Source organism: Apostichopus japonicus, chromosome 22 (assembly GCF_037975245.1).
Source record: "Apostichopus japonicus isolate 1M-3 chromosome 22, ASM3797524v1, whole genome shotgun sequence".
Lineage (NCBI taxonomy): Eukaryota > Metazoa > Echinodermata > Holothuroidea > Aspidochirotida > Stichopodidae > Apostichopus > Apostichopus japonicus.
In genome coordinates, this window is record NC_092582.1 from 13653345 (window position 1) to 13680483 (window position 27139).

General features: G+C 37.4%; 1 protein-coding gene across 4 annotated transcripts in view; it reads left to right on the forward strand.

The window, feature by feature from the left end:
* The window catches only part of LOC139964335 (uncharacterized), a 168920-nt gene that overhangs the window by 11597 nt on the left and 130184 nt on the right, over positions 1 to 27139 (forward strand). For 3 of the 4 annotated variants that reach the window (XM_071965852.1, XM_071965851.1, XM_071965855.1), the window contains 7 exons: positions 3139 to 3297; positions 4559 to 4643; positions 6577 to 6682; positions 9326 to 10523; positions 15055 to 15138; positions 18405 to 18531; positions 24259 to 24419. In XM_071965852.1, coding sequence (XP_071821953.1) covers positions 3139 to 3297; positions 4559 to 4643; positions 6577 to 6682; positions 9326 to 10523; positions 15055 to 15138; positions 18405 to 18531; positions 24259 to 24419 — 1920 coding nt within the window. Of the gene's footprint in view, positions 1 to 381; positions 527 to 3138; positions 3298 to 4558; positions 4644 to 6576; positions 6683 to 9325; positions 10524 to 15054; positions 15139 to 18404; positions 18532 to 24258; positions 24420 to 27139 lie in introns of those variants that run through there. The other variant, XM_071965853.1, reaches the window with a different exon arrangement.

Consider the following 27139-nt stretch of genomic DNA (forward strand, 5'->3'; position numbering starts at 1 on the left):
ACTCTGGGCTGTCTTATGGTGTCAAGCAAAGTGTTTACTACAACGGGCCATTTCATCTTAACAAGATCTTTAAGTCGTTAGTTATTGTCTTAACTTTGATTGGCATACAAATGAAATTAAATCTGATGACCTGTTGGATCACATAACTCATGAAAGGAAACAAACATTTACAAAACCATACCAGTCGGTGTTTTCAGCAGGTTAATTTGCGGATCTGTAGTTAGTAGTCAAACAGTCATTGTCTTGTTTAGGGATATAACATTTGACAGAGAGATGTGACTCATACCCTATCAACCCTCCCCAGCAACCTGTTTCCTGTCTGACAAACTAACTAGGGGTTTCTTAATAGCTACATACAACCAGCATGAAAGGGCATTGCTATACATGCTATATACACAGTGAAGAAGTTAATTGTGTGTCTGTTGCTAGGCTGTGAGAAGTTTTTTAATCCAATTTGGTTGTGGTTTAGTTAATCAGTGAACTGTTCTAACTAACTTCTCAAGGATATTTATCTGTTGGTTGAAAGGTACTGTATGGTAACTTTTTCTCTTTTTTTGGGAGGTTTCGTTCTGTACAAAGGTTAGGTCTACAGTAGCAATTGATAGCTAAATACTACAACTTGGCCGTGTCTGCATTGATCGTAAATTGTTACTGTATTTGATAAAGTTGATTTTCTTTGAAGTTGCTTTTTGTGATGAAGTGTGCCCCAATCTGGTAGTCCAATAGCTAGTCATTATAGCTTAAACTTTAATCAAATTTCAGTATAAAATGTTTCCCGAAAGGTAGTGAGGGCGGTAGTGAAGAACTTAGCATGCATAGACTCTTGATGTGTGACCTGATTAATTCACTTTGGTTTAGGCTTTGAGTGCAACATTTCCATGTGCTGCCGTGTTGAAGAAATCTTACCGTAACAGTAAATTCCGACATTGCGATCCACATTGCAGTCATTGCAGACTTTGCGATCCGCGTTATAGTCATTGTAATCCGTCACAATCCCACACAATTTTGCAAGGTCGACAAGAGTGACTCCATATGTTTCCCTTTTGGGAAACCAAAAATGGAGGAGGGGGGCAGGGGTTGGGGATGTTTGCTGGCAGGTTGGGATAGGCAGATTGTAGAAGTGAGAAAAGCGGTAACTTAACCATAAAGTTCAAAAACATTAAAAGTTGAGATTTAATGTTTGACATTGAAACAGGTCAGATAAGTCTTTTACGTATCAGTGAAAATAAAAACTGTATATTTACTATTTTTTTCACAAAAGTAAAAAGAGGTTTCAAATGTCAGCAACTGTATTTTACCATTTACCGGTTTTAAATTTTAATGAAGGTGATAATTCAATTTGAGCTACTTTCGTTGCCTTGTTTCACTTTTGAATCTTATTGGGATATGCTTAAGTGTGGTATTTACCTTGCGTAGGAACTTTTCTTGACAAAAGTTGTTGTGTCAAAATTAGCCCATTTTATATGTTACTATTCTTGTCTTCCTCCCTCTGCCTGCCCCATTCCTCCCCCCCCCAAAAGAAAATCCCCACTAGTAAGCCTCAATATCTAATGAAAATAAATGTAGAGATGGTATGTCTAGGCTCAGTGTCCCTTTTCATTCACACAAAAGGAAAACAAGCTTTATATATCTCAAGATATTGAGCATCTCTCACGATATAAATATATACAGGTATATAGCAACCGTACACAATAATTGCCTAGAACTGCTTGTCCATATATCTGACGAAGAAGAGGGAAAAGATCAAGTTTCAAAGCACATCCAGCTGCTTTTAACGGTCGAACAGACTAGAAAATGTGTCATCCCTCCATCAGTTAAATAGATCATGTACAATGTACGGAACCACAAAAGTGACATTTTCAAGTAATGAAACTGGAAACTAATAGGCGTCACTCTCGGGAGGCACCCAGAAAACAGATTGCATTATTTCGCTCGAAAGGCATTTTAAAAACTCGATTAAAACTTGTTAAACCTAGATAGTCTCATGGACATTTCATCATGTGAATGTGTAATGTGCTGTGACAGACGGAATAGTACTGAGGTATGGAGATAATTACCACATGAAAGAATGTTGTCACGCTCCCAAGGAGCTGCAGAAGCTTTTATACTGGGTTTTACCGCAGGGTGACATTTTCAGTCGTGGCAATAGATTAGCAATGAGCGTAAAAAATAAGTTGTATGTCAATAGCTGCATGTATGTTGTAATGCACTTTCTGATATTCAAAGGAGTGGGGGGGGGGGAGGGGGGAATAGTCAACTATATTTTGGTGCGAAGATTCACCATTTTCAAACAATCTTACGGAAAGAGAGGCTTTCATAGTAGAAAGTCTTTATTTTTTTTATGAATAGATGGATAAACATTGTTATATTTGACAAATGCGGGTAAGAACCTACAAATGTATCCTTTGCGGTGAGAACTTGTTTTTTTTTTGTCTTTAAAAGTATTTGGATCAATTCCATGAAACTAATTTCTGTTTATATTTAGAAGAAAAACAATCAACCCAAGCAAATAACCTAATTATGGGATTTGAAGTTCATGACCTAACTTCATATATAATGTTATGTACTGAGGATATGTGTGCATAAACTGCTGTACACCGACTTGTTTGAAAAATTCCAAGCTTGTCCGGAAGTTGAGGGATACTCTTGTCCGATCCCCGACCCGTGTCTGGCTTATCCTGTACTCTGAATGAGACCAGACTCCGAACTTTCTTTGCACACTGACCAAGTGGACTCAGCTCTGACTATGGATAGAGTTTATAGATATTGTGAGGTAAAATGACTTGATCAAATAGTCTGGACCTCAACTCTGGTAGTTTCTGCCATTTTACCTTACTACTGTATATATATATATATATATATATATATATATATATATATATATATATATATATATATATATATATATATATGTATATATGTATATATATATATATATATATATATATATATATATATATATATATATATATATATATATATATATATATATATATATATATATTCTTTCTCAGTCTTTACTTGCAAGTTTGTATGTGATATGAGATTAGTATAGCCCTGGGTATTAAGACTACTCCATTTCATCCTGGGTAGTCAATCTTCCTCTTTCAACGATGCCATTTTGCTGTATTCCCACAGGTGACGAATGGGTGGTTTTACCTCCTTGAGGCTGAGACGGGCCGCAGGAAGCACTTGGCTGTTCCTCCTCCTCCTGATCATCAGATAGGTGCTCCTCTTCAGGAGATGAATGGTAGAGAGAGGCAGAATAATATCTTACCAAGACTCAGAGTGTTTAATGTAAGAACATTGTTTTAAAGCCCAGACCTAGGATTAACTATTGGTTAAAACAGGAGTATAATTATTCAACTGCAGTTGTCTATTACTTTAATTAAGTTTCAACTAAATAAAAACCAACAGAACACCTCAAAGATTATGAATCTATATTTTAAAATAATGATTTATGTCGGAAATTGTACTTTTTAATGCTGAATCCCTCTCCATGTGTTGATCATGGATGAAACTTTTTCTGTTCTTTTTATGGATATGCAGAGAGTTAGGAAGCAACAACCATTTTACATTTTCAATCCTATAACTGCTTCTGGCTCTGAGTGATACAGCCAACTGTGCCAAGATTAGACCTCTAGTTTCCGAACCAATTTGTCAACTCTTAGATTTGAAGGCATGCCTTTCAACATCAGTGCAGTATTAGCTATTAGTGGTCAGCTATTAGTGGTCATTTTCTTGTCTCTCTTTTCTTGTTTCCTGGAAAACCTATGGAGTTGTTTTCTCAACAAAAGAGAAGAAGAAAGTTTCAAAATTATTGGAATAGAAAGCATAACCGTCTTTTACTTTTGGAGTGTACCACTTTTGATATACATGAGAAAACCTTATCGTAAGATCTCAGGCAAAGGCCAAAGACATAGTAAAATCTAACCTGTCTAGCGTGGTTTGTATCCATGTCTGTTGTATGAGCATGTATAGAGCGGTTCTTTTCATATATTCAAAGCGACGTAAATTATAATGGCCTTTATACATATCAGCTGGTGTTATTGTTACAATAGAACTGAGCTTGTATTCAAAACCTTAACCTTAAGGGCATTGAAGACTCGCCTTAAACCGCGTGCCGCCCTCTGAAAAAGTTAACTTTCCGTTGCTTGCAAGTGAAGTTTTTTTCTTGTTGCCACAAAATGCAGATAGTAATGAAACATGATACCTTGTTATCTTTAGCTGGACCTTAGATGTCCATCGCTATATCGTTTGTACACTGTGCTGTGGGTATTGACCGTAGCTGCATATATTGACTGTACACTAGTGTCTAATTACAGACGGTAGCAAGTGTGTGTATTTACTGGGATCAATGGTGGTGTCTAACACTTCTGTTACACCTCATTCGAAACTAGGTCAGATTACCGGCATCAGACGTTCCATTGTGCGCTAGTCTTCACTCCCTTTAATGCCCTATAGACGGAATGAAAAAATTCAGTTGGGAAGTTTGCAACCCCTTAAAAGTAAGACATTTTAAAACCCTCTTTACAATGGGGTCTCCTTGTCTCTGTAGGTGACACTGAGTCGAGACCACAGAGGGAAGTATGGCTTTAAATTTCAGAACACTATCCAGGCTTCTGTGGGAAAGGTTCAACCAGGTAAATAACTTTTTTTATTTATATTATATATATTTATTTATAGTAAAAGCACAGATAAGGATTAAGCAGGTCCAAATAGCTTTTACAAGATTTTGTAATACTTCACAAACTAGATTAGAGAAGCAATATTTACAGTTTATAACTGCCGTTGACTAGAGACTAATCGAGTCTCATCTACGAACACAATTAGCTTAGTCTCGTTAGGAGTGGTGTCCTCGTTTGCTATTAGCGTTTCAGATGACAACAGCCTACATGATCTGCTGATGATTTACTGGAGCTACTGATGTAGATTGGCAGGTTTACCAACTTAGCATTCCTCATTCAAGTCGTTACGAGTTAGTTTTGATAGATGAGGTCTTACGCTTTGAGGTGATGGCTTTTTATAGGGAGTTTTTTATTCATTTTTTAAGAAGGAATAATTAACAAGAAAACTACATGAATCAAATCTATGAGTACAATTAGCCAATCCCTTTAATAGTAGAGTTGACCTCGTTTGTATATCAACGTTTCTGCTAACAGTCTACATGAAACCTGTTGATTGGCAAGTTTACAAAGTTAGCATTTCTCACAGGAGGATAACAGGGTATTTTGAAATTTTTGATGAGGCCTGATGGATTGTTATAGTTGTGTCATTATTGACTCAATCACATTGTTTGTGATCCTTGCAAGGCTATACATAGAATAAAAACCTAAATTAGGGTTGGGGGAGGGGGAGGAGAGGGGGGTTACAGATAACCCACATCCTGCTCACCTTGTCTTCCCTACTTATCCTCTTCAGATGCATTATTTTTGAAGAGGTTTTTTGTTTACAACTTTGTTGAATTCTTTTCTCTTTGCCAGTGATAAATACGTTGTTTTAGTGATGTTTCTACAGTACTTTCTATCAATAATTGGCTGAATAGAACCAATTTTGTATTAGCTGCATATGGGCACTGAATTGTGCTTCTCCATGATTTGGACTAGCGTGTCGCAAAATTCTCAGTCAGTACATTTTAAAATTTTAATTGTTTGGACAACTCATGGAGGTAAATTTATTGTATGATGGCCAGAGAAAATGAGAAGATGGTGTGGCATGTATGTTTATCATTAATCGTTGATTATAATTAACATTAAATTTGAGTCATTAAAGTCACAATAACTTGTAGGCTATTTTTTATGCTGAACTGAATAACTTTATAACAACTGGATCACTCAATGTTAAAATGTAACTTTCTTAATTGTTTGTGTGGACATGGAATTGAGAAGGGAATGGGTTGGGGTTGGTGGGAGGTAGAGGTTTGCTTTCAAATTTATCCTTAAAATTTAAGCTCCTTTGCTCTTTATATTAAAAGTGGAAAGCTGGCCAACAGTTATCACCAATAAATAAAGGGAGATGGTGAGGTAAGAAAGAAGCTGGAGGGGGTGGGAATGAGGGGTACAGGTATGTGTTCAAATTTGTCCTCATCTGTTTTCATTCAACGGAAAGTTGGCCAATAATTTTCACAAAAAATACAGTGGGAATAAAGAGCAGTGGGGAGGGGGGGGGATGAAGAGTGGTGAGAGGGGGGATGAAGAGTGGTGAGAGGGGGGGGAGATCGGTGAGGGGAAGGAAGGGAGAGGTGTGGGTTTACATTTGTGCTTAAAATTTTGAGCTCCTTTACCTGTTGACATTCAAAATGGGAAGTTTGTTTTTATCATCATTCTACTTGCAGGTAGCTCAATTTGGAGTTATTATTCCTGACATTCTCTGTGTAATTGCGATAGAACCTGACTTAATTTTGAATTTAGCATGGTTAAATATCTCCAGGGGAGTCGCTCTGTTTGAACTAGTGCTTGAAATAATGTTTTGTTACCGACGGTTATTATGGAAGATTAAAGTGCTCTTAACATTAGCCAGGCAGCTGTATTTTACTTTGATGGGAGCATTAATGTACTTGTTATTTCCCTGTTTTAGGCGGGCCTGCTGATTTAGTGGGGGTCAAAGAAGGGGACACCTTCTTGGAACTGGATGGATTCAATGTAGCAGGTGCATCGTCAGAGCTCATCTCGGCTGTCTTAAAGTAAGTAAACAAGAGAGATTCAAAATGGGTAGAAACAAAGAGAACTTAATTAGCATAGGTTTGAACCTGAAATGACCGTTCCTCTTGCTGCGGAATCGTGTCTGTAGGTGAACTTAAGGTAAACAGCTTGGACTGTCGAAGAAGATTTGGATATTTTGAAGAGTTACTTCAAGATTCATGCTGATGACATGAGCAGAAGGCGTGCTAAAGAAAGAAGCAATAAAAAAGGAAAATAAGCAAAAATAAAAATATGAAAGAAATATTTTAGAGATTAGATACTTACTATCCTTTGTAAGGCTAACTGTTCCGGCTGGTTACACACTTTGAGTGATACATAATACTCCATGTACATTACAGCATTTTCTCAAAACAGTCAATGTTGTGTCTTGTGAATGAAAAATGATTTAGTCTTTGTCCGATGTGCGATAAGGTTGTTATATTTGTTAGTCATGAAAAGCAGTGGGGTAAGTGGAAAGGTTACATATACTTCATGTGGGCTTAGAATTTTGGACTTGATCTGACTAAGATTTTTCACCTCCTTTAATATGGACTTGCATCATACTACAGTACGATACAAGTGGCTGGTACTGCAGTGATATGCTAATTTACATATATTTTTTTACTGTTAAAGACGATCCATTGTTCTCATCACTTCTAGCCAACCTCCCTCCCACCCCCACCAACCTCGGAACTTCCCTCCCCAAATAGACGCGAACTGTTGAACAACAAAAATTAACACACGGTTGGAAACTGAACAGTACATAGCTATGACTAGATGAAAAAAAAATTGATAAGGAATATTAGTACAAAGGAAGTGTTAAATTAATGTTGACCTAATGAGTTATAGAGGTAGGCTACATTCATTATATAGTGAATGTCATCTCTGTATTAAGGAATCATTGAAGGAAACACAAAGTAGCCAGACATTGTGTAGGTTAGTTAGTGCACACCGCATTGCAGTTGCTTTAATTAAAATAACTTGTCAAGATGAATTGGATGCATTTTGCTTTTACCGTTTGATTGTAGGCTCATCACTAAGTTTCCATATCAAATGATAAAAGTAAATGTAGTAGAAACTGCCGCATCTTTCAAATTTTCATTTCATCTTTTGTTTTAATACGATGAAGTGTCTTGACAATGAAATGTTGAGAATTAGATACAATTATATAAAATTGCTCAATTAGATACAATTAAATTAAATTGCTCATTAATTAATCAATGTTTGATGTAAGACTGTTGTGGGTGTGTGTCTTAGCTCGATCATTTGCTATCATATTTTGAGCAATATCGTGCTGAATTTTCACAATTGGTTGGTACGATATAAATCCAGTAAAAGTTTAATACACCTGAAGAAATTTGATTTAAATTCTAACCATCAGAATTGCACAAGGCCAAAGGAAATTATTCATAGGTATGCCTAAGTTTGTCAATGAAGTAGTAAAGTAACGTTACATTTAATGGGTGGGACAGAAACTTTTCTATTGCACTGAGATGAACATTAATTAACTTATTTGTTACTTGCTTGTTAGTTAGGAGAATCCAAAGGATGGCTGTATGCACACAGCTCTATAAGTTAGATACGAGGGTTGTCCAAATATGTGTAAATCTTAATTTATGCGTTCATAATAATAATAATAATAATACTTATTTATATAGCGCATTAAACCAGCGGTCTAAATGCACTTTACAAGAAAACAAAATATGTAGAAAAAAACAACATATAAGAACAAAAACTTAAACATACACGAAAGGATCGGAAAAATTACAAGGTCCAATGAGGGTTGCACATGAATAAGTGAGTTTGTATGACGCTTTTAAAATTGTCTATGGTAGGGGCATTCCTAATGTGGGTGGGGAGATTGTTCCGGAGTTTGGGGGCAGCAGATTGAAAAGAACACTCGCCGTATGTTTTAGTTTTAGGTGGCTTTAGGAGAATAGCACTGTTAGATCTGGGTGAGCGAGTTGGCATTTGTCAAGTGAGTAAGTTGGAAATATAGTTTGGGGTAAACCATGGATGGCTTTGTACGTGAGGGTGAGAAGTTGGCAAGTACTCAGTTATACCTAAATGCATAGAGAAGCTTTAATCAAGTTAACAGTTTGAAGCAAGTGTTATGCCGGATGCCCACTGACCTGACCGAATGCAACCCATTTCAATTCATTTGCTGTGACCTTGTTTATTCATTGTTTGTCAGTGGTCTTTCAACAGACCTCTCCAATCTGAACGTCCGAGGAACGCAAAACAAAGACTGTTTTCTGATAACAGATGGTGTTTGATTAGATCACAAGCAATAAAAATTTCTACTATTTGGTTACATTTGTGAACCATTGTTTGCTGTGGACTACCAGTCAGGAAAAAACGAAAACTTGCTGAGTTTCTCTGGTCGAAGTTTGACATGACTAAAAACTGGCAAAAACCTTGATCAGTTTGCAGTCTCAAGCATACATATACTGCCCAAGTATCACAATTTGCAATGTTATGATTATCTAGTTGAGTCACTTCTTTCAGGCAGTGTGCGGTCGACTTTAATATACTGTCACTAATGGTAGGTCAGTTGAAATGTCAATTAGAACTTCTTGCAGTATCTATGATAACAATTTTTTTGCTTGATAACATTTAATAGTACTTTATGTGATTTCCATCAGACAATCCACTGGGTATGTCACGGCTTTACTGCAACGGACTGCAGAGGGTAAGTCCCCAGTGCCCAATGCTTCCCAGACGAAGAGGAAACCTCGTCCGATGAGCAACCCCAACCTCTTCTACAGGACATCCACTGGAGGGAGAAAGTACATATTCTCTCCAGGGCTGTCTTCACCGATGCAGAGAGTCTCCTTATCCTGCAGGAGAAAGTTAGACAAGAACCGGGGGTGTGTGAAAGTGTCACCGTACTCGCCTCTCCTTCATCGTCGGTTGCAGAGAGAGCTCGCAGCAAAAGTAGCCGCGAGACAGTCTCAGATGCAGACGAAACTTGAAAGTACTGATACGAATGGAGCAGATAGCCGAAGCCCAACAGGGGAAGAAAAGAGCAGCAGGGTGGAGACGGTCGTCGACGGTTATAACGACGAGGAGAGATCGAGGTGTCAGGACATTCCTAGGGGTGCTTCTCATGGTCAGAGTGATGAGGAAGGGGTGTTAAATAATCACATGACCTGTCAAGAGATGTTCGGAAATCAGGAGGTCTCTTCAGAATCCCGACAGTCAGAGACAGATATGACGGATGAACAAATCCATGACAGAGAGGACTCATCGGATGGTAAAGTTTGCCTGGGAGTGCCATTCATACCGGTCACCACCGCCAGGCCGGATCTTGAATCAGAGGGAGCCACGCAGGAGTCGGCGCAGAGCAAGGCATCCTCAACGGAAGTACTCCAGAGCGAATCCATCTTGGTGGCAGGTCGAACAGATACACTCGATGCGGAGACATCACACCAACAGCATCATCATCATCGTCATCCACTTGGGAGACTTCAGAATGACACAGAGGCTACTAAGGAACTACTGACAACTGACCAAGCCAATAACTCCTTTGAATGCGAGGTAGATGAGAGAAAATGTCCCATGGAGGAGGAAGAATCTGAAAGGGATCAAGGAAAGGTATCGGAGAAGAGACATTCGCAGGAAGATGATGAGCCAACCGTGATATCAGCACCAGTCAGATCGCAGCTGCCACAGGTTCTCCAGACTTCACTCCTTGCAATTACAGCCAGCGACTCCCCAAACAACAATACCAATGCTTCACCATTAATTAGTGACCGGGGAGGCAAGGCCGACAGGACAAGGTCAAATGTCAGGAGAGAGTACCCCAAGCAAGGAACAGTCTCATTTGTGGATGGAGTCAAGGTACAGTAACCATATCTTATGTTGAGTTTAACAAATTTCACTTTCTTTCCTCTGGTCACAGGGATAATTTCATGTCTTCGATTTTTTCTTAAACATTGCATCAATCTGTTTTGAGGTTTTTTCAAACAGGACAGGTAGAAAATCTCAAAACTCAGGAAATAATATACCATTCACATTTTGAATTTTGTCTCTTATATAAAATACTATGTTATAACTGTGTACAAAAAACTGCTACATATCTTTGAACTTTTGGCAATTTGACCATTTTGCATCGCATTTTGCGATGTGATACTGGATAAATTATTCCCTGAAATACCCTCTTATCACTCTGTACAAGGTTAAGTAAGCTTTTGGCAGGTTCTAGTCAAACTAAATCTTCTCACCACCTCGCCCCCTCCCCCCTCCCCCTTTTCATGGACAATTTAAAGACAAGACAGTGCAAATATATGAAAGCTGACAATCAGTAGCATCCATGGGTAATAATGTGAACATGATTTTGGGAAAAACACATTGGACTTAATGCAGTACATTTACATCCTGTTAACTGAGAGACTGAATTGGTACCACAAGCAGGTCAATGTTTTAGTTCATTACCGTGCCGACCTACTTTTTACACTTAATGTAAAATGGCCGTAGGATACAAGGACTCATTAATAGCCAGCCATTCATCCCTCCCGTCTCCCTCTGTCGATGTATTTAAAGTAGGGAATAATCGCTAGTTTACCTATTCCAGCTTTTCCTTTGATCAAATTCTACATAATTGGAAATGCCAGGTTCTCCAGATAATCTGGCAAGGGTTGTCTGGTAGACAGCTTCTTGCCCAATGCTTTGATCAGTCCAAAATGCCTTAGAGTGATAATCTGATGACAGAAAGTGTAACACATCTCTTAAAGACCAACTATGGAGACTTTTCGATGAACATAAAATCCCACCATTTTTCATGTATGTAATCCTTAACTGACTCCAATTACATTGCTGTAATTAACTTTACCAATTTCGGACGTTAAATAAGTGAAAAATGGGACGAAAAGTCAGCTTCTATTTCAGACATTCCCGAAACATTCCTAAGACATCAGGTGACCATGTGACGTCAACGTTTGTATACCTCACTCACAACTATACTTTTAGTGTGTAAAGTCGTATACTTGAGCTGCCAAAAACATCAACGATATTACTCCTTTTTCCTCAAAATGTCACAATTCTGTGTTGTTGGAGGTTGCAGTTATACCTCATCCAACAAAAGCATCAGCTTTTTTAGATTTCCGAGTAAAAGAACCGACGTAAAACGCCGCAGACTTTGGATCAATTTTTTGAGATCCACGCGGAAAGATTTTTCAGCACCCGGAGTATCTCATGCCCATGATTCCACATGCATGACCCTGCTTCTGTGCATGCTGCAAATGTCTCATTCTGTGAAAATTATATACTGTCGATAGCTGTGTCGGACCATGGTCGGACATAGCTAATGTGAAATTGACCGTAAACACGCCCTGGACGTCCTTACATGTAACATTATATCACTCAATTGACAGTAATATATTTACTGTAAGAGATGACCGTATATATATACCGTGCCAAGGGTATAGCATTGTTAGTACATGTACGGTAGTTAGTTACAACTCTCGCCGGCGTTGGCTCACAGCATTTGTAAATAGCCATGTTAGGATTTATCTATTTCATTTGTTGTATTCCAGTATCGTGAGTTCGTGATACATGTGTAATATTGTCCGTTCTGTTTATTCCGACATCTGCATGTTCCAAGGAGTTGAATAAAAACGGTAGTATGTAGCGATCGGACGTTTTATTTCGTTAGTGACTGTCTTGTGATTGTGGGATGTTAGTACTGTTTCAACTAGACCTAACTCTATGGAATTACACAGACTCACGGTAGTTTTTCGCCCAGGATTGAACAAGAAACGTGGATTAGGATATTCACTGCTAAATTTGTTTATTGACAGGATACTTTTTCTGTGTTTGTATACTTTTGGATATTAAAACGAGTAAGTACTATGTAAGTATATTGTACCGTACGGACCTATTGACGCTACGCTATGTAAAAGATGCCTCCATTTGAGTGGAAATTTTGCTAATAAAGTAAGCAATTTAACTAAAATTTCTGCTTATAATTGTCTTAAAACTTGTTGTTAACCTTCATGTGTTCTTGTTTTGAGCTAACAGCTTTTCAAACACTCGAAATTGGAAGTCAAAAACAGTACAATTGTTCGCTATCTGTGTAGAAACAGTGCCTATATCAGCGTTTGATTTTCGCGGTATACAAACTTTGACGTCACACGGTGACCAGAGGCTCCTTTGGGTCAATCTCTGTTTTCAGACATTCCAGAGGTTCATGTCACGTGACTACCCAAAATGTCCATTTTCGTGGTCGTTTTTGATGGGTTATAGTAGGTTTTCGAAGATTATTTTTTACACATGTTGATTATGGGTATGTAAACTCCTAAATTAATGGAAAATCTCAAAAAAAAAAATTGCCTCCATATTTGGTCTTTAAGGAAATGTCTTCGGCACTTTTAATTGAAAACCCCACCTCCATATCTCGATCCTAACTTGATATATGGTTGATGGATTGCGTAACGTATCTGGACTGGGCTAAATCCTCCCTTACTATAGGATGTTGTTTGCACTGTAGGTAGTGTGAAATGTCATCACGGTAGATAGTCATCAAAGAGCTTTAATTTTCCATTATCTGCTGGTTGTTTTATCCTTTAAAATGTGATAAATTTGCAATATTAGCCTTAATAACTGTTAATATACTCTGTAATGTGAATCATATTTTGTTCCAAAATGCCATGTTTTTTGTAGAAACATTATCTTCCTCTTTTTTTGAAAAATCATTTAAATATTATAAAGGAAAATTAGACATTTGGGGCTCAATTGCCATGCTGATATCATTCACTCTACTGTTGCCAGATGCATAAACAAGCTTTTATCAAACTCTTAATACAAATAATATCTTTTGCCTTGCAAAATGTTATGATGATGGTATTTTAATGTTGTTGCAGAAAACTTGCAGCAATTTTGTGAAGCATTCAATTTCAGCCACCAGATTATCCCTTTTGATTTTGGCTATTGCATCATAATTAACAGATAATTGTTAACAATGGAATTGAGACCAGTTGTTTGCATTAGAACGCACAATTGCAGGATTCCCACAATTTATCTAGAGGGCCCGGCAGAAATATTTTTTCATGGAGTGAACTTCCTGCAACGTTTTCTGGTACTTCCTGCAACCATTACTGTAGTTAAAATAATGTAGTTCCAATAACAAGCTGGATATTACAGTATATAGTTTTGTTGATTTTGTTGATTTTGTAAGGAGTGAATATCAAAATGGTCAAATCTTTCCACAAAAGAAAACACTGGCTTCGTTAGTGCACAATGTGTATTGGTTGCAATGATCGATCATGTGCACTGCACTTGCGCTAAATCTCGGAACGGGATTCACATCTAACTACTAAGATTACGAAATGCGTCCCCCCCCAAAAACATAATTTTGTTCTGAAAATCCCAATCCCCCCCCTCCAAATAAATTGACTGGGAGCATTTTTTATGACCCTAGTAAAAACACTGCTTGAGACCCCTCAAAACTATATTCCTTGCCATCGATATTTACCACTAAATGAAGTATATAACCCCTCTTCCCTTTCATTTTTTCCATATTTCTTTACTTCTGCAATGTTGAAGAAACGTAGCTGTCATTTTGTGGCTGTCAGAGAATAGGTCTCTTCTCGTTTATGTATAGCTTTGTGTTAGCCTTTAGCTATATATATAGAATAACACTTTGTGCATAATTACTTACAGTACAGGTGTTCTGCCAAAGAGGCACAAATACTTTCAAGGCTTTGCCCTAATTAAAGGTCTACAAAAGCCGACCGGAACAAACACACGGTTTAAGGCAATTATCATATGCAAGAAGAAACCAAATGAGCAAATTGGTGACTTTCGTTTATCCCTTTGTCTACACCCACCTATAATTGACTTTAGAAAATGCACAATTTTACCAATTCTTAGAATTGCCGGCACATTTTCTACTTCACCGAGAGTAAGATTACAGGTAATAGACATTTTGATTGGAAGTTCAGACAGTCTTGAGGAAATTCCTGGAAATCATTGTTTGTGATGATAAATCCAAAGAAATATTAAGTTGGCGTGCAATATCCCAGGTTAATAAACTGTAATTTAAGATAAGATTTGAAATAAAAAATAAAACTGTAAGCAAACTGCTTATCCACTAAAGAGCCCAGCCTGTGTAAGAGAATGTGTAAAAGTAAGTTGGCCTGACATTTCGATCCTAGCAAGATCTTCTTCAGAGGCTGAATGACAAGTGATTAAATTTGATTATTTTTTTTTTCTCCTCTAAAGTTTTGAAAAGTAATTTGGCACTTTCCATCAAGCTAATTTTGGGCTCTGATCACCTTGCCTTTCGTTTTGAAGTTTTTTTACAAATAGAAGTTACTAAAATGGCTGCTAGTGTTCATCGACAGTTGAACTATCGTCTGCTTTTACTTCACAGCCTTTTCTGATGTCTACTACCGGCAGAGAATACGTTCACGTGGACAGGCTCCTCGTTCAAAGGGAAGGAAAACGATTGCAGAAGGTACGAGGATGTCTTCAGTTTGCATAATTTATTTATAAATGCTCGAAGGCAACAAGAATTTTTGATCTTGTCCCAATTTATTATTTGTCCATCACCATGGTGGGATTTCCATGTTGTTTTTACTCTTTAAAAAATTCATAAGTGACCTAGATATGGAAGTCACTCGAGCAGCTGGTGCTTGTGTGTCGGCTTGAGAACGCCCGTCAAGGTTTGGTAAGACTCCAAGATTATCTTTTTCTGTAAGGCACCAAGATTGAGCATGAAGCAGTAACTTACATTAAAACCTCAAACTGACCACAATATGAAGAAATTTCTGGCAGCTCCACGCCGCAATGACATTGTGGCAAATGACTTATGCTGCGTTAAGGATGTTAATTGATTTTAAAGCAACTGGCAACTTTTGATTCTCTAAGGCTCTTAAGCCACTTTTTTTTATCAGAAAAGAAGAAGGTATCGTGCAGACCTTTACTTTTTCCTAGAAACGATTAGTGATGCAAACATCACGATTCACACTGCTGTAACTTACTACAATTAGTGCAGGACAGAAACAGCTGAATACTTTGGGGAAAGTTGTGTAACAACAATCAGCATGTACAAATTAAATACAAAGAGGAGAAAGCTTAAGCTAGCAGAAACATTTGTTACCCAGAATATGGGGAAATCATTCAAATCAACTGTGTGTTCCTGTGGTTTCTTACACCTTAGGTAGTCTTTCCTAATATATATATATATATATATATATATATATATATATATATATATATATCTTATATATATATATATATACATATATATATATATATATATATATATATCTTATATATATATATATACATATATATATATATATATATATATATATATATATATATATATATATATATATATATATATATTAACTTATATTAATAAAGAACATCACCAAAAAGAAACTTGAGCTCTTAAAACAATTTGGGACTTCGATCACTCCATTCTAATACGCATATGCGCAGCTCACCAGCATAATGTTACCTTTTTTGGAAGAAAAGTTCTTCATATTAAGAAGCAGAGCCGACAAAAGCTATAGCTCAATCAACAAGCATAGCGAATTTGTGTCCAAATGTCGTTATGGCGACCATTCAAAGAAACCCCCTGACGGCCCCCAAAAGGAAAGTCGTCCTTGCAAAATTCAGTTGCCTGATGATCGCAGCAGTGAAAAGAACTCAATGTGTGTGTGAAACTCTGAGTTGGAATAGCGTGTTTATACATATATCTATATAGCTATGCACCAGTTGTATTGAGCACTATACTGCTATTACTAAACTTTATATACTACGGTATATATATTTATATATTAAGCAACTTTAAAGGATATTGCAAATCACTGGAACTACAAAAATACAATTGATTTGTGAATAGTTAATGATTTTATGTCAATTAATCCAAACTCCCCTCCCATGCCCCCTCAATTAACCCATAATCCCATCCCCTGCCCCCTCTCCTTTACTTTAGTCTGTGCAAAGAACTCAACCTAATTTCATGTATAGCATTCTAGGTTGAAGTCATTATCATGAAGTAATTATTATGTCTATCAGCTTATTGCACCAATTCGGGCAAGGAGATTTTCATAGTTGAATGATAAAGACTAAAAACAAACTCAGCAAAAAACTGCGTCCGTCAAGAAGTGTGCTAGGTTTATAGAAACATACAGAAATGAAATGCCCTATTAAATGCATATATGTAAGGAACTGTAATAATATAAACATATTATATATACCCTGACCATAGAAAAACCCACTGCATGTATCCCTCATATTATCACTGGCCCACGTCACAGCAAGATTTTACAGTATTTTTGATTTATTGCAAAATCTCCTCCACTGCATTGGTTGTCCTATATCTCCACCAAGAAGGGAATTTTCCCAGAGTTGAATACCCTCCTACAAACTGCAGGTGACTAACAAACTTGTATATTTGGAAACTGCATAATGTGTGGTTACCACCTACTGTACATGTACTTTTATGTGTGGTTAGGCAGCTGGGATTGTTAAAAGGCCTGCTACAGCTGGACTCTCTCTCTGCTGGATAGAAGATGGCAATCTTTGGTGAAAAACATCAAACTTGCAAAACAAAGAGAATCATCTAGTCATGCAAGGATTTATCCGTTTCTTCTGCTCTTTCTGTTCTGTCTTAATATGATAAAATATTTACTAGCATTGCTTTACTTCAAATGAGAGTCGTATTGCCTCACAAAGGTATTCCGTTGATTAAGCCGTCAGATAGTGTCAGGCTCTGTTTGACAGAGGCGGAAGAGAACAAAAGTTAACAGTAAATAAATTGCATTTATTGCATTTACCAACTTATAAGAATTGGCATATTGAACGAAAATATATGATAGTGAATTTAACACTAGTATCCAGCATGGTTGATTCTCAGTTTTCAGCTAGAGTAAGGCAAGCATAACATTTATATGAATGACAAGAGAGGGTGGGAGGGAGGGTGGGAGGGAGGGAGGAAGCCATGAAGTGTTTCTCCTTCTGGTTTACCCATTGAAATAAAGAACAATATTTCTGAAAGTTACCTTCTGGACGGGGCATATATGGCCTTTGTATTTATCTCTCAGGGTTTGGTCTCTTGTGTTCCTCGATATCAGTTCCCATCAGTACTTCTCATGGTAATTTGAAGCTGGGACCGCTGATTTAATCGGAATATACGCCGCTATTTGCATCCTATCTGTTGCTCAGATGCTACAAGATAGACACTATTACGCCTCCCTTTTTGACGGATTGACTTTGATGACGAAGTAATTCAAAAAACATTCCCATCGACAGTACTGAAGAATAGAAGTACAGTTTAACTACCATATGTCAACATTTATAATCTTGTTGTAAAATTTCCTCGTCTTTAAAGGGAGTCGAGCCGAATTTTTGCCAGATCAACCCTCAAAAAATTTCAGATAGAGGCACTCAATGAATACTCTGATATTAAACGGTAAACTAAGAGATGTTGCGTAGCCACAGGTTTAGTCTTCTAGTAAGGTCATTAAATCTCATAGATGTATCGGTTCATGGAAAACTCATGACATTTTGTCCCCTCCCCCCCCGCCTCCCTCCCTAAGCCTGTGAGTCACAGTGCATGAGTATACACAGGGTGACTTTGCCAAGTTTTGCATAACTAAAGCATTGGAGAGAATTTAAAAAACAGAAACTCTACCAAGTGAGAGATAATATAAAGTCTCTTAAATTCATATCTTTTTCTGCACCTTTTTCTTTCATCCTTTACTTTAGCTTGTCGTTCTGCTGTTGACAGACGTCATCGTCTTTGGAAAACTCTCGACCAGCGGACACTTCAAAGTCATTTACGATCCCCTTCACTTGGATGACATCAGCTGGCTGGACTCAAACTGTAGGAAAGGTATGTTAAATAATCCATTATCTTTAAAAACCAAGAGTTTAATACTCCTTTTATCTCTCTCTAGTTGCTTGTGCATCTTATCACATGGCTGCACATGAATGACAAATAAATGAAAAATAAATGAAAAAAATTGACGGTGACTTGCTGTGACATTTTTGAGACAAATTGCTACACTACATTATTTCGCAAGGTTTTATTTCAGTCATATTTTTCTTTTTCATGCTGTTGCTTCCTTTAATACCTAAATACACAGTTTTGACAGAGTATTAATAAGTTATTTCTCTAGCGTGGAATACATGTACACCCAAAATTTTGTACCATAAAAATCAAACAAAATACTTATTCTAAAACGCATCCTCGTTGCGGTACATCAGAGATAACTAATTTTGCAGGACTTCATCTGGTATACAAATATATTCCATTATACTCCCACGAGTGCACTCGGGATGTACTAGCATGACTTTGTGGCATCTTTGATAACCGGGTAAGCATTGTCAAGGACAAGACACCTACCCTGGATCTTTCATCGGCACCGGGGACGTCCTCAGTGTCTTCATTTGAAAAGGGTTCCAAATGGCTAAATATCACTTGAGTTGCAACACCCAACTCATGTGTTATTGAAAGTTGCCCTCTGTGAATATTAAGAGTGCCCATTTGGGACATTATCAGCGTCAGCTGTTGGTCATTAAAAACGTACATTCGAGATGTTTAGAGAGTGATTTGCGATTCCGAAAGCCGTGAGAGGTTCTAACAGAACAGGAGACCTAGACAATTTGCAGTTTTATGAGTGATTAGTTATGCGCTATTCTTAGTCTTTTCTGTAATGTAAACTGTAATAAAAACAGAGGCTGATGTCTGATGAAAATACGCAAAAAGCAACATTTAGAGCCGAGACTGTTGCACTAGTCTCACGGCAGATTATTATCCATTACTGATCAAAGCCTGAATGTATGCTGTTGTGTCATGTCATGAATAATATATATTTTCAATTTACAAATTTAAGCTAGCCAGGGGACTAAAAAAAGGAAGTGGCTATCTCATTGTAATTATGTGATGAGTAAAATAAACCTTTGGAAACTGGCAGAAACGATTTAAGCCGATAGGACGGTGTTTTTAATTTGGTAAACAATTTTACCAAACCTAACGAGTATCTGTCAAAAAGAAGGTTATAGTTGAGAAATTTATGAATTCAGACTCAATCTTCACACACTTTTTTTGGTAGTATTATATTCATTAAAAACGAAAATTTCAAGATTTTCCATTTTTTTTTTTTAAAAGAAGAAGATGGTCAAACTAATGACCAACATTGTCATTAGATTTTGGTACATATTGGAAACCTCGTCAAAATCATCTCCAAATAGTTTGAAAGTATTGCTCTTGTCTTTTCTGAATGAAACAGGCTAATGTATAAATTATGCTGCTTTTATAATCATCCTATTTAAGAACCCTAAAATAATCCTACGACCTAAAATTTACACAGTCGAACCAATTTGTTCTTGTGCATCTTTTATGTATTTTTCTTAATTTTGAAATTTTCATCTCGCGAGTGGAAATCAGTCATATTTTAATTAAGGTTTCTTTGTCCTTACAGTACACTAACATATAGGATATTTTGTTTTTGTTATCTTGTAGTCATTGAAGCAAGAGTATTTGAAAGACAGAAAATGACATAAAGACGATAAAAAAAAATTAAGAAAAGCATCTGCACTTTTATATGTAAGAGTGAAAAATATGACATTGTCACGACAGCGAGGTTATGTTTACATTGATGTTAACATCCATGTCATTTAATCCTCTGAATGTCACAAAACTTCATGAACCAAGGATTCTAAGTTTCTCCTCACAAATGTTTTCTGCGAGTGCTTCCTTTCTCATCTCTCACGGAGCTGAGAAGAGGAGAGAATATTTGAGTGCTTGATGAATTCTCGAGTTCTCTTTCGTTGAGGAGACGGCTAAAGCGTTCGGCTGCCCGGGGCTGCGATGACGGAACAGCGTGGGACGAGCGACTGCTTTGGGACAAATAATGGAAAGAACTGAAAGGCTTTGGGCAGTGTGGAGACCAAATGTAATTGAAATAAGAAAAAGACAAGAGGAATATCCTGTGTTTAGTAGTGCAGAAAATAAGTATAAATCACATCACAGGTATTAGATGAGGTTACGCAAGGAAAGGGAAAGAGAAAATGACACAGGGCAGGAAAACATTTCACAACTTTTAACTCGATTTGCGGGTCTGATAATTGTATCGGGGAAAAGTTAAGACTTTCATGTTATCACGAGTTTGACGTGCATCGGCGATGTTTTATCGATTCAAGTCATTCGGTGGCTTACAATAGTGTAAAAAGTACAACCCGTGTGCGTGTCCGAGAGTTCATCTGCTCGGCTCGGTCAAAAATAGAATCTGTTTCGTCGGCTAGAGACGGAAAAGATTACTAATCTCTGGGCGGCTGGTTCGGCAGTTGTCTTTATCCAATCTATTTAGAAGCAATGAAGTCTGTAATGCAAAGTACACTCGAAGTGTTAGCAAGCTCTTGGGCGCTCTCACCAGATTGGGTTTCTTTGATTTAGAGACCTGTAAATGGTATAGATAAATACATTAGGACCGATATGACCAATATGACAGTGTCCTCTCTCTCATAAAAGCAGGAGGGCCCCATTATATGTGGATGTTTACAAGACATGGCCAGAGAGACGCAGAGGACATTATGTCCTAATGCTGTCCATAATGCATTCCAATCCAATCCAATTTTACAAATTATACTGCCAGCAAACTTCTTATTTGACAATACCATACTAAGGTCAAACTTTATATAAAAGCACTTTAATTTCCTTCTTACACATTTATAGTAGATAACAAAAATATTAGCATTCCTTTACGCTGGGGACCAGACTTTTCAGCTAGATATGAGCTTTCGGTTATTTGGTTTAAAGATAGTCATGGGAATTTTGTCGTAGTCTTTTATTGTCTCTAGGCACCGTAGGCATCTCAAAGTCTTAAATTATTGGGAGAGCAGTTTATTGCTGCAAGCTGTCTGGAATTAATGAAATCCAACTTATGTGCACATGAAGAATTACATGTCTGGCAAATTATCAAAAACACCAGACTTACTAATAAAGTGATTCGTATAAAGGAATGTATTTTAAATGCAGCACTATCGGAAAACTCTTAAATTGTAAAGATCTGCGTCTCACCAATCATTATCAAAATTTATGAGACAGTTGTTGAGTAAGAAAGAAAGGAGTAAGGCAAAAAGGAAAAATGGGCTTATGAATTCTAAATATTTAATATGCTTTTTGCTGATGTATTCGTGCAAACGAGAAACTCGGTCAGATGTCATCTATTCAGAATTTTCGTACATATGAGGGTGTGTGCACTCTATGAAATATTGACTAACTAGAGAACATTTAGTATGTGTGTGTGTGTGCGTGTGTATGCATATTCAAGTAAAGGTCATGGGCTTTTTTTAAGTATAATATATTTTCATGTGGGTCTTTATACAAAAAGTTTTTTTTTAAAGGATTGCAACACTGTGAGCAACAGTAGAAGTATAATTTACAATTCTAGAAAGAAAGAAAGAAGTTAAGCAAAAAGAAATATAGGCCTATGAATTCTAAATATTTAATATGCTTTTTGCCGATGTATTCATGAAAACGAGAAACTCGGTCAGATGTCATCTTTTCAGAATTTTCGTACATGTATATGAGGGTGTTCGTTCTCAATGAATTATTGAACATTCTCAAGTATTGTGTGTGTGTGCATACTTATGTGTGTGTATGCATTTTCAAGTAAAGGTCATGCACTTCAAAGTATAAACTATTTTCTTGTGGTCTTTATAAAAATAATCCAATTTTTTTAAAAGGATTGCAACACTGAGCAACAGTATGTAGAAGTATAATTTACAATTGTTTGTAACTTTGTGTACATCATTTTCTATAAAGTATCTACAGATATATACTAGATAGAAACCATGTTCAAAGTACAAGTAAAGATGCACAAGGGTGACTTACAGGAATTACTCTTCTATAGAAATATAATATGTATGTATGTGTGCGTGTATGTATGTATGTGTTTTAAATCCTCCTGCAAGCAAGAACTCGCGAAGAAGCATCATTGGCTTATCAAAGCCGCAAGCTGACCGAAGTCAGTCTCTTACATTCATATTTAACGTCCATGATTATGAATTGTCAATTGTCGACAACTCTGTAACTGGACGACAAACATTAATCTTGGAGTGACTAGAACTGGGGACCTTATGATTGGAAGGCACCGGCGTTAACCACTGAGCTAACACTCTTTGAGTGTATTATATGAGTGTATTATATATATATTGTATGTATTATATGGAATAATCGTCTGTGGCAGGACAATATCCTATACACCTGTTTATTTCCTGTCTACTGTCATTTTCAAGACACATTCTGTAATACTTGATAAATCCTCACTTATTAAATGTAATACAGTAGATGACGTGCATTCCATTTCGTATATTATCGATGTTTGTCTAGTGGACAACGTCCTGAAATACATCGCAAAATGGTCAAATTACTATGCAAGTGCAAAGATGCATTGCCAGGGATGTGCCCAGGATTTCCTGAGTGCCGGGTATACTGATCGCTGTCCTGGGGGTGGGGTCTAAGGGGGATTTGAAGGTGCTCAGATGCCAAATGCTGGCACTTGTGTAGCTTTTTAAGCACATACAAAAGTACTAGTTTTGCTAACAATTTACATTTTTAAATTTTTTTTACATACCTGGTAAAAGTTATTAGCTTGTTTCAAAGAGATTTTACAAGGGACCGATTGAGAGCCGTAAGTAATGTTTCTCGCATGCGCAACTGATGCATTATTAGTCTGTATGATTTTGGGCGGCAAAGGCTAGGCCCAATTTATGTTGAATATATTGTTAGGAATGTCGAGATTTTAGATGAAAATAGTGCTTCACGATTTTTAAGACAGTGCTGGGCGGTAATTTTTAGTGCTGGGCAGGGCCACTCAGTGCCGCCCAGTGTGGGCACATCCCTGCATTGCAGTTTTTTTTTGAGCACAGGGTTACCAACAGTACTACACAAAACTTGGAACACCAAATGATTCCCTGCATTGGATATCAATGTTCATATAAACTGTGAGAGAAAATTTTCTCAAAATAAAGTTCATAAATACTCAATGATTGTGTGTTGAAGATTACATTTTACAGGTAAAACATGCACGTGTATTACACAAACTGAAGAGTATCTTATGGACAGAAGTGCTGTGCATACATGGTAATCACATACTTGAAAAAGTGTACACCGGTCAGCGATATCGAGACGCTCTGCGTACGAAATGCAGCTTTTCTTCTTTCCGCACCAAATCTTGAGATGTGTAATGACAGAAACATCTGCTAACGAGATCAGTTAAGTGTACTATCTCCTTACAAGACGAAACAGAAGCTACAATATGGTCGCAGTAGTGTCTGCTTACACATCCACGGGAGCTGCTGATAGCCAGGCAATGACAGTACAACTATTAGAGCTCCGTAGTGGGGCCTCTTAGAGGGAGTCTTTAGAAGTTTCTTGTTCCAGAAGAAGTGACTCTGTCTGCCTTTGGAAAGATCAACCGAGTTCGGAGTTTCTAATTGCTAGTCTCGACCGTTTCAAAAAATTTGTATTTATTTTTTTTCATTTTTTTTTTTTTACGAAATGTGAAAGGCAAAAATAAGCTTTGGCACTTTTTTATCTTTTCTGTTCCTACAGCATCGGAATTCCGTATCCTCCTTCTGTCCTCGAAACATCCTCTTGCGTCATCACGAGGCAGCAGCATAAATCTCGTAGCTCCATCTCCGAAATGTAAGAGAGTTTGGATCCGCCACCTGCAACAACAACTCATGATTGTCAAGTACCAAGGACTTAAAAAGGTAAAATTCAAAAAAATCATTTTGGGATTTTTTTTCTTCTTTTGGGGGTGGGGGGAGGTGTGGGGAGTGGGAGTTGGGGTGAGGAAAGTTGGAAAAGGGTGGGAGGGGGAATGGTTTACTAGGCAAAGTTTCTGAGTTACAGAAGTGTCAAAATTAAGGCAGTTGTCAGCAAAAGTCTGTTATGAGGTTTAATTTGGTAGTATTATGTTACTTTAGATAACGAAGCCTTTTTGAAACGAAAGCTTAAGATTATTGCAACATTGGCTCATTTCAGCTGGGTAGTTTCTTTAGTGGTAACATCTTCCTTCTGTTTTGGGTTTCTTTAGCTGCTTTTATGTACATGTCTAGTTCTGGGTGTTTTGGGGTTTGTATGGCATACTGTGGTTGGATGGTTTAATGGCATTGTGTTAAAGGCATTGCAGACTTGCCCCAAACAGACTTTGCAAGTGAAGTTTTTCTCTTGTCGCTACAAAATGCAGACAGTAATGAAACGTGATACCTTGATATTTTTAGCTGGACCTGAGATGTCCATCGCTGAATTGTTTGTACACTGTGCTGTGGGTATTGACCGCAGCTGTATGTAGTGATTGTACACTAGTGTCTAATTACCGACGGTAGCAAGCTGTGTGTGTATTTTCTGGGATCGCTGGTGGTGTCTAACACTTCTGTTACACCTCATTCGAAACTAGGTCAGATTACCGTTATTTGACGCTTCTTTTTGCGCAAGTCTTCACACCTTTTAAGCTGCTACGTCATATAAAGGAAAGCTGCAGCAGCTGCGAGATCCCCTGCAGCAAAGGCTGAATGAAAAACAGAGGTTATTTCTGCAGACCTGCAGTACCTATGATGTGTTACTGGGGAGCCCAAATAGGCTATTGTCCTCCATGGTTGACCTTTGACACAGTGCTTTGATGTGTCATAAGTACTACTATTCTCAAGTTTAATGTTTTCAAATGTAGTATGGCTAGATATCAACACAAAAGATCAATCACAGCTGTTTGTTGCTAAATGTTATGCCTGTTCCTTTAATCTGACCATTGTTGTAATTTTTTAATTTTTTTTTAATTTGACTATTAGAATTTTTATAAAACAATAGATTAACATTAACTTGTAAGCTTGCTCTGAGGAACCAATGTCATCAGCTCTTTAACCTTAAAGGAGCATTTCAGAGTTTAAGTATATATTAAAGCTGGAGTATTGTAAAAACCTGAATAGCCATAGAAACATCACTTTTACTCCTATTTGTTTTTATTTCTCGGAGATTACCTTGTCACGACGTTAATTCTGCCCATGTCCTATTGTTAAAACTGAGAGCCACTTGTAATGAGTTTTGTCTAGACAATACAAAGCTGGACTGAAATTGCACGATTAAAGCCCTACTTCATAGATTTATCAATTATCTTTGGAGATCTGCAAAATACTTCCCTCTCCTCATCGGATCATATTGTGCACCGAAGTGATCAATCGTGCAATCTCATGGAAGCCCGTCGTGCGAAGTTTGATGGCGAGTTAAAAATATTAATATCTATATAGAAAGGTATACATGTCGTAACAAGTCATTGCCGGAGTCACTAAATATCAAGAGGCAAGTATAAACTGGAACTCAGCCTTCCTCATAGAGATGGATACAGTGGCTCGGTGAATCACTCACTCAACTGGAGTCAGAAAAACAACTGGCCATGACCTCACTTGACCTTAAAATAATATGAATTGCCACACCTCCGATATTTTACACCAAATGCAAACTTTTCGATCGAAAAAGCCGAAACCTTTTGAAAGTCCTGCTTCTCGGAGCTCTTTTGAAATGACTCGTATCAGACATGATTGGACGAGAACAGTTACACTTTGAGGAAAAACTAAGTTCACCAAAAGAACATTTTTGATAATATGAGAGGGGGTGGGGGGGGGGTGTAGAGACGAGGCATCAGTTTGCCCTTTGATTTCCTTAGATCTCGCTTTTTATGATATGCAACTGGGACTCGTTCACAGGTGCACGATAGACTTGTTAACACGATTGGACGATTCCCTGAGAGTGCTTCTACCTTACCCATTCGAGATTCACCCCTCTCGAGTTTGCCCTTTTCAAGACTGCTGTAACTTCTCAACGTTCTTCCTGTTGTCTTCGCAGCCGCCTTAATTGCTCAAAGCTTTTTGCCCTTTTGAGGAAAAATCAAAGATTTTATCCCAAGAGGTCTGTCTTGCTAATCCGTATGGGCTTAATGAGTTTACTCTCATTTTCTCCAGCAACCTGAGTTGAAAATGGTAGATGTACTCTTGAAGAATTGTTCTCTGTTGTTGTCTTCTTCTCGTTTCAATAACTTTTCCCAAAGTAGGATGTATACAGCATCTGATCCTATGATATTGCATTACATACTAGTTCAGGGAATAAGGTACTGTGTATGCATTTTGTGTAGCAGTTTTGAAGTACAGTACTTTATAAAATGCTTATCGTTCCTGTACATGTACAAAGAACGCTATACATCTTCAATGTACAAAGTTAGTGGTATAAATAAGTCTGTACAGTATATAGCAAGTTGCCCCATGTTGCACTGTAACATTTTGATATGCAATACAGGATAAATTATGCCCTGTTAGTTGGCTCTTTTGTACATATGCTGTATTAATGTTAATTAGTTATTGCCTTGTGTAAAAGTAAGTTGGCCTGACGTTTTGATCCTAGCAGGATCTTCTTCAGAGTCTAAATGACAAGTCACTTTTAC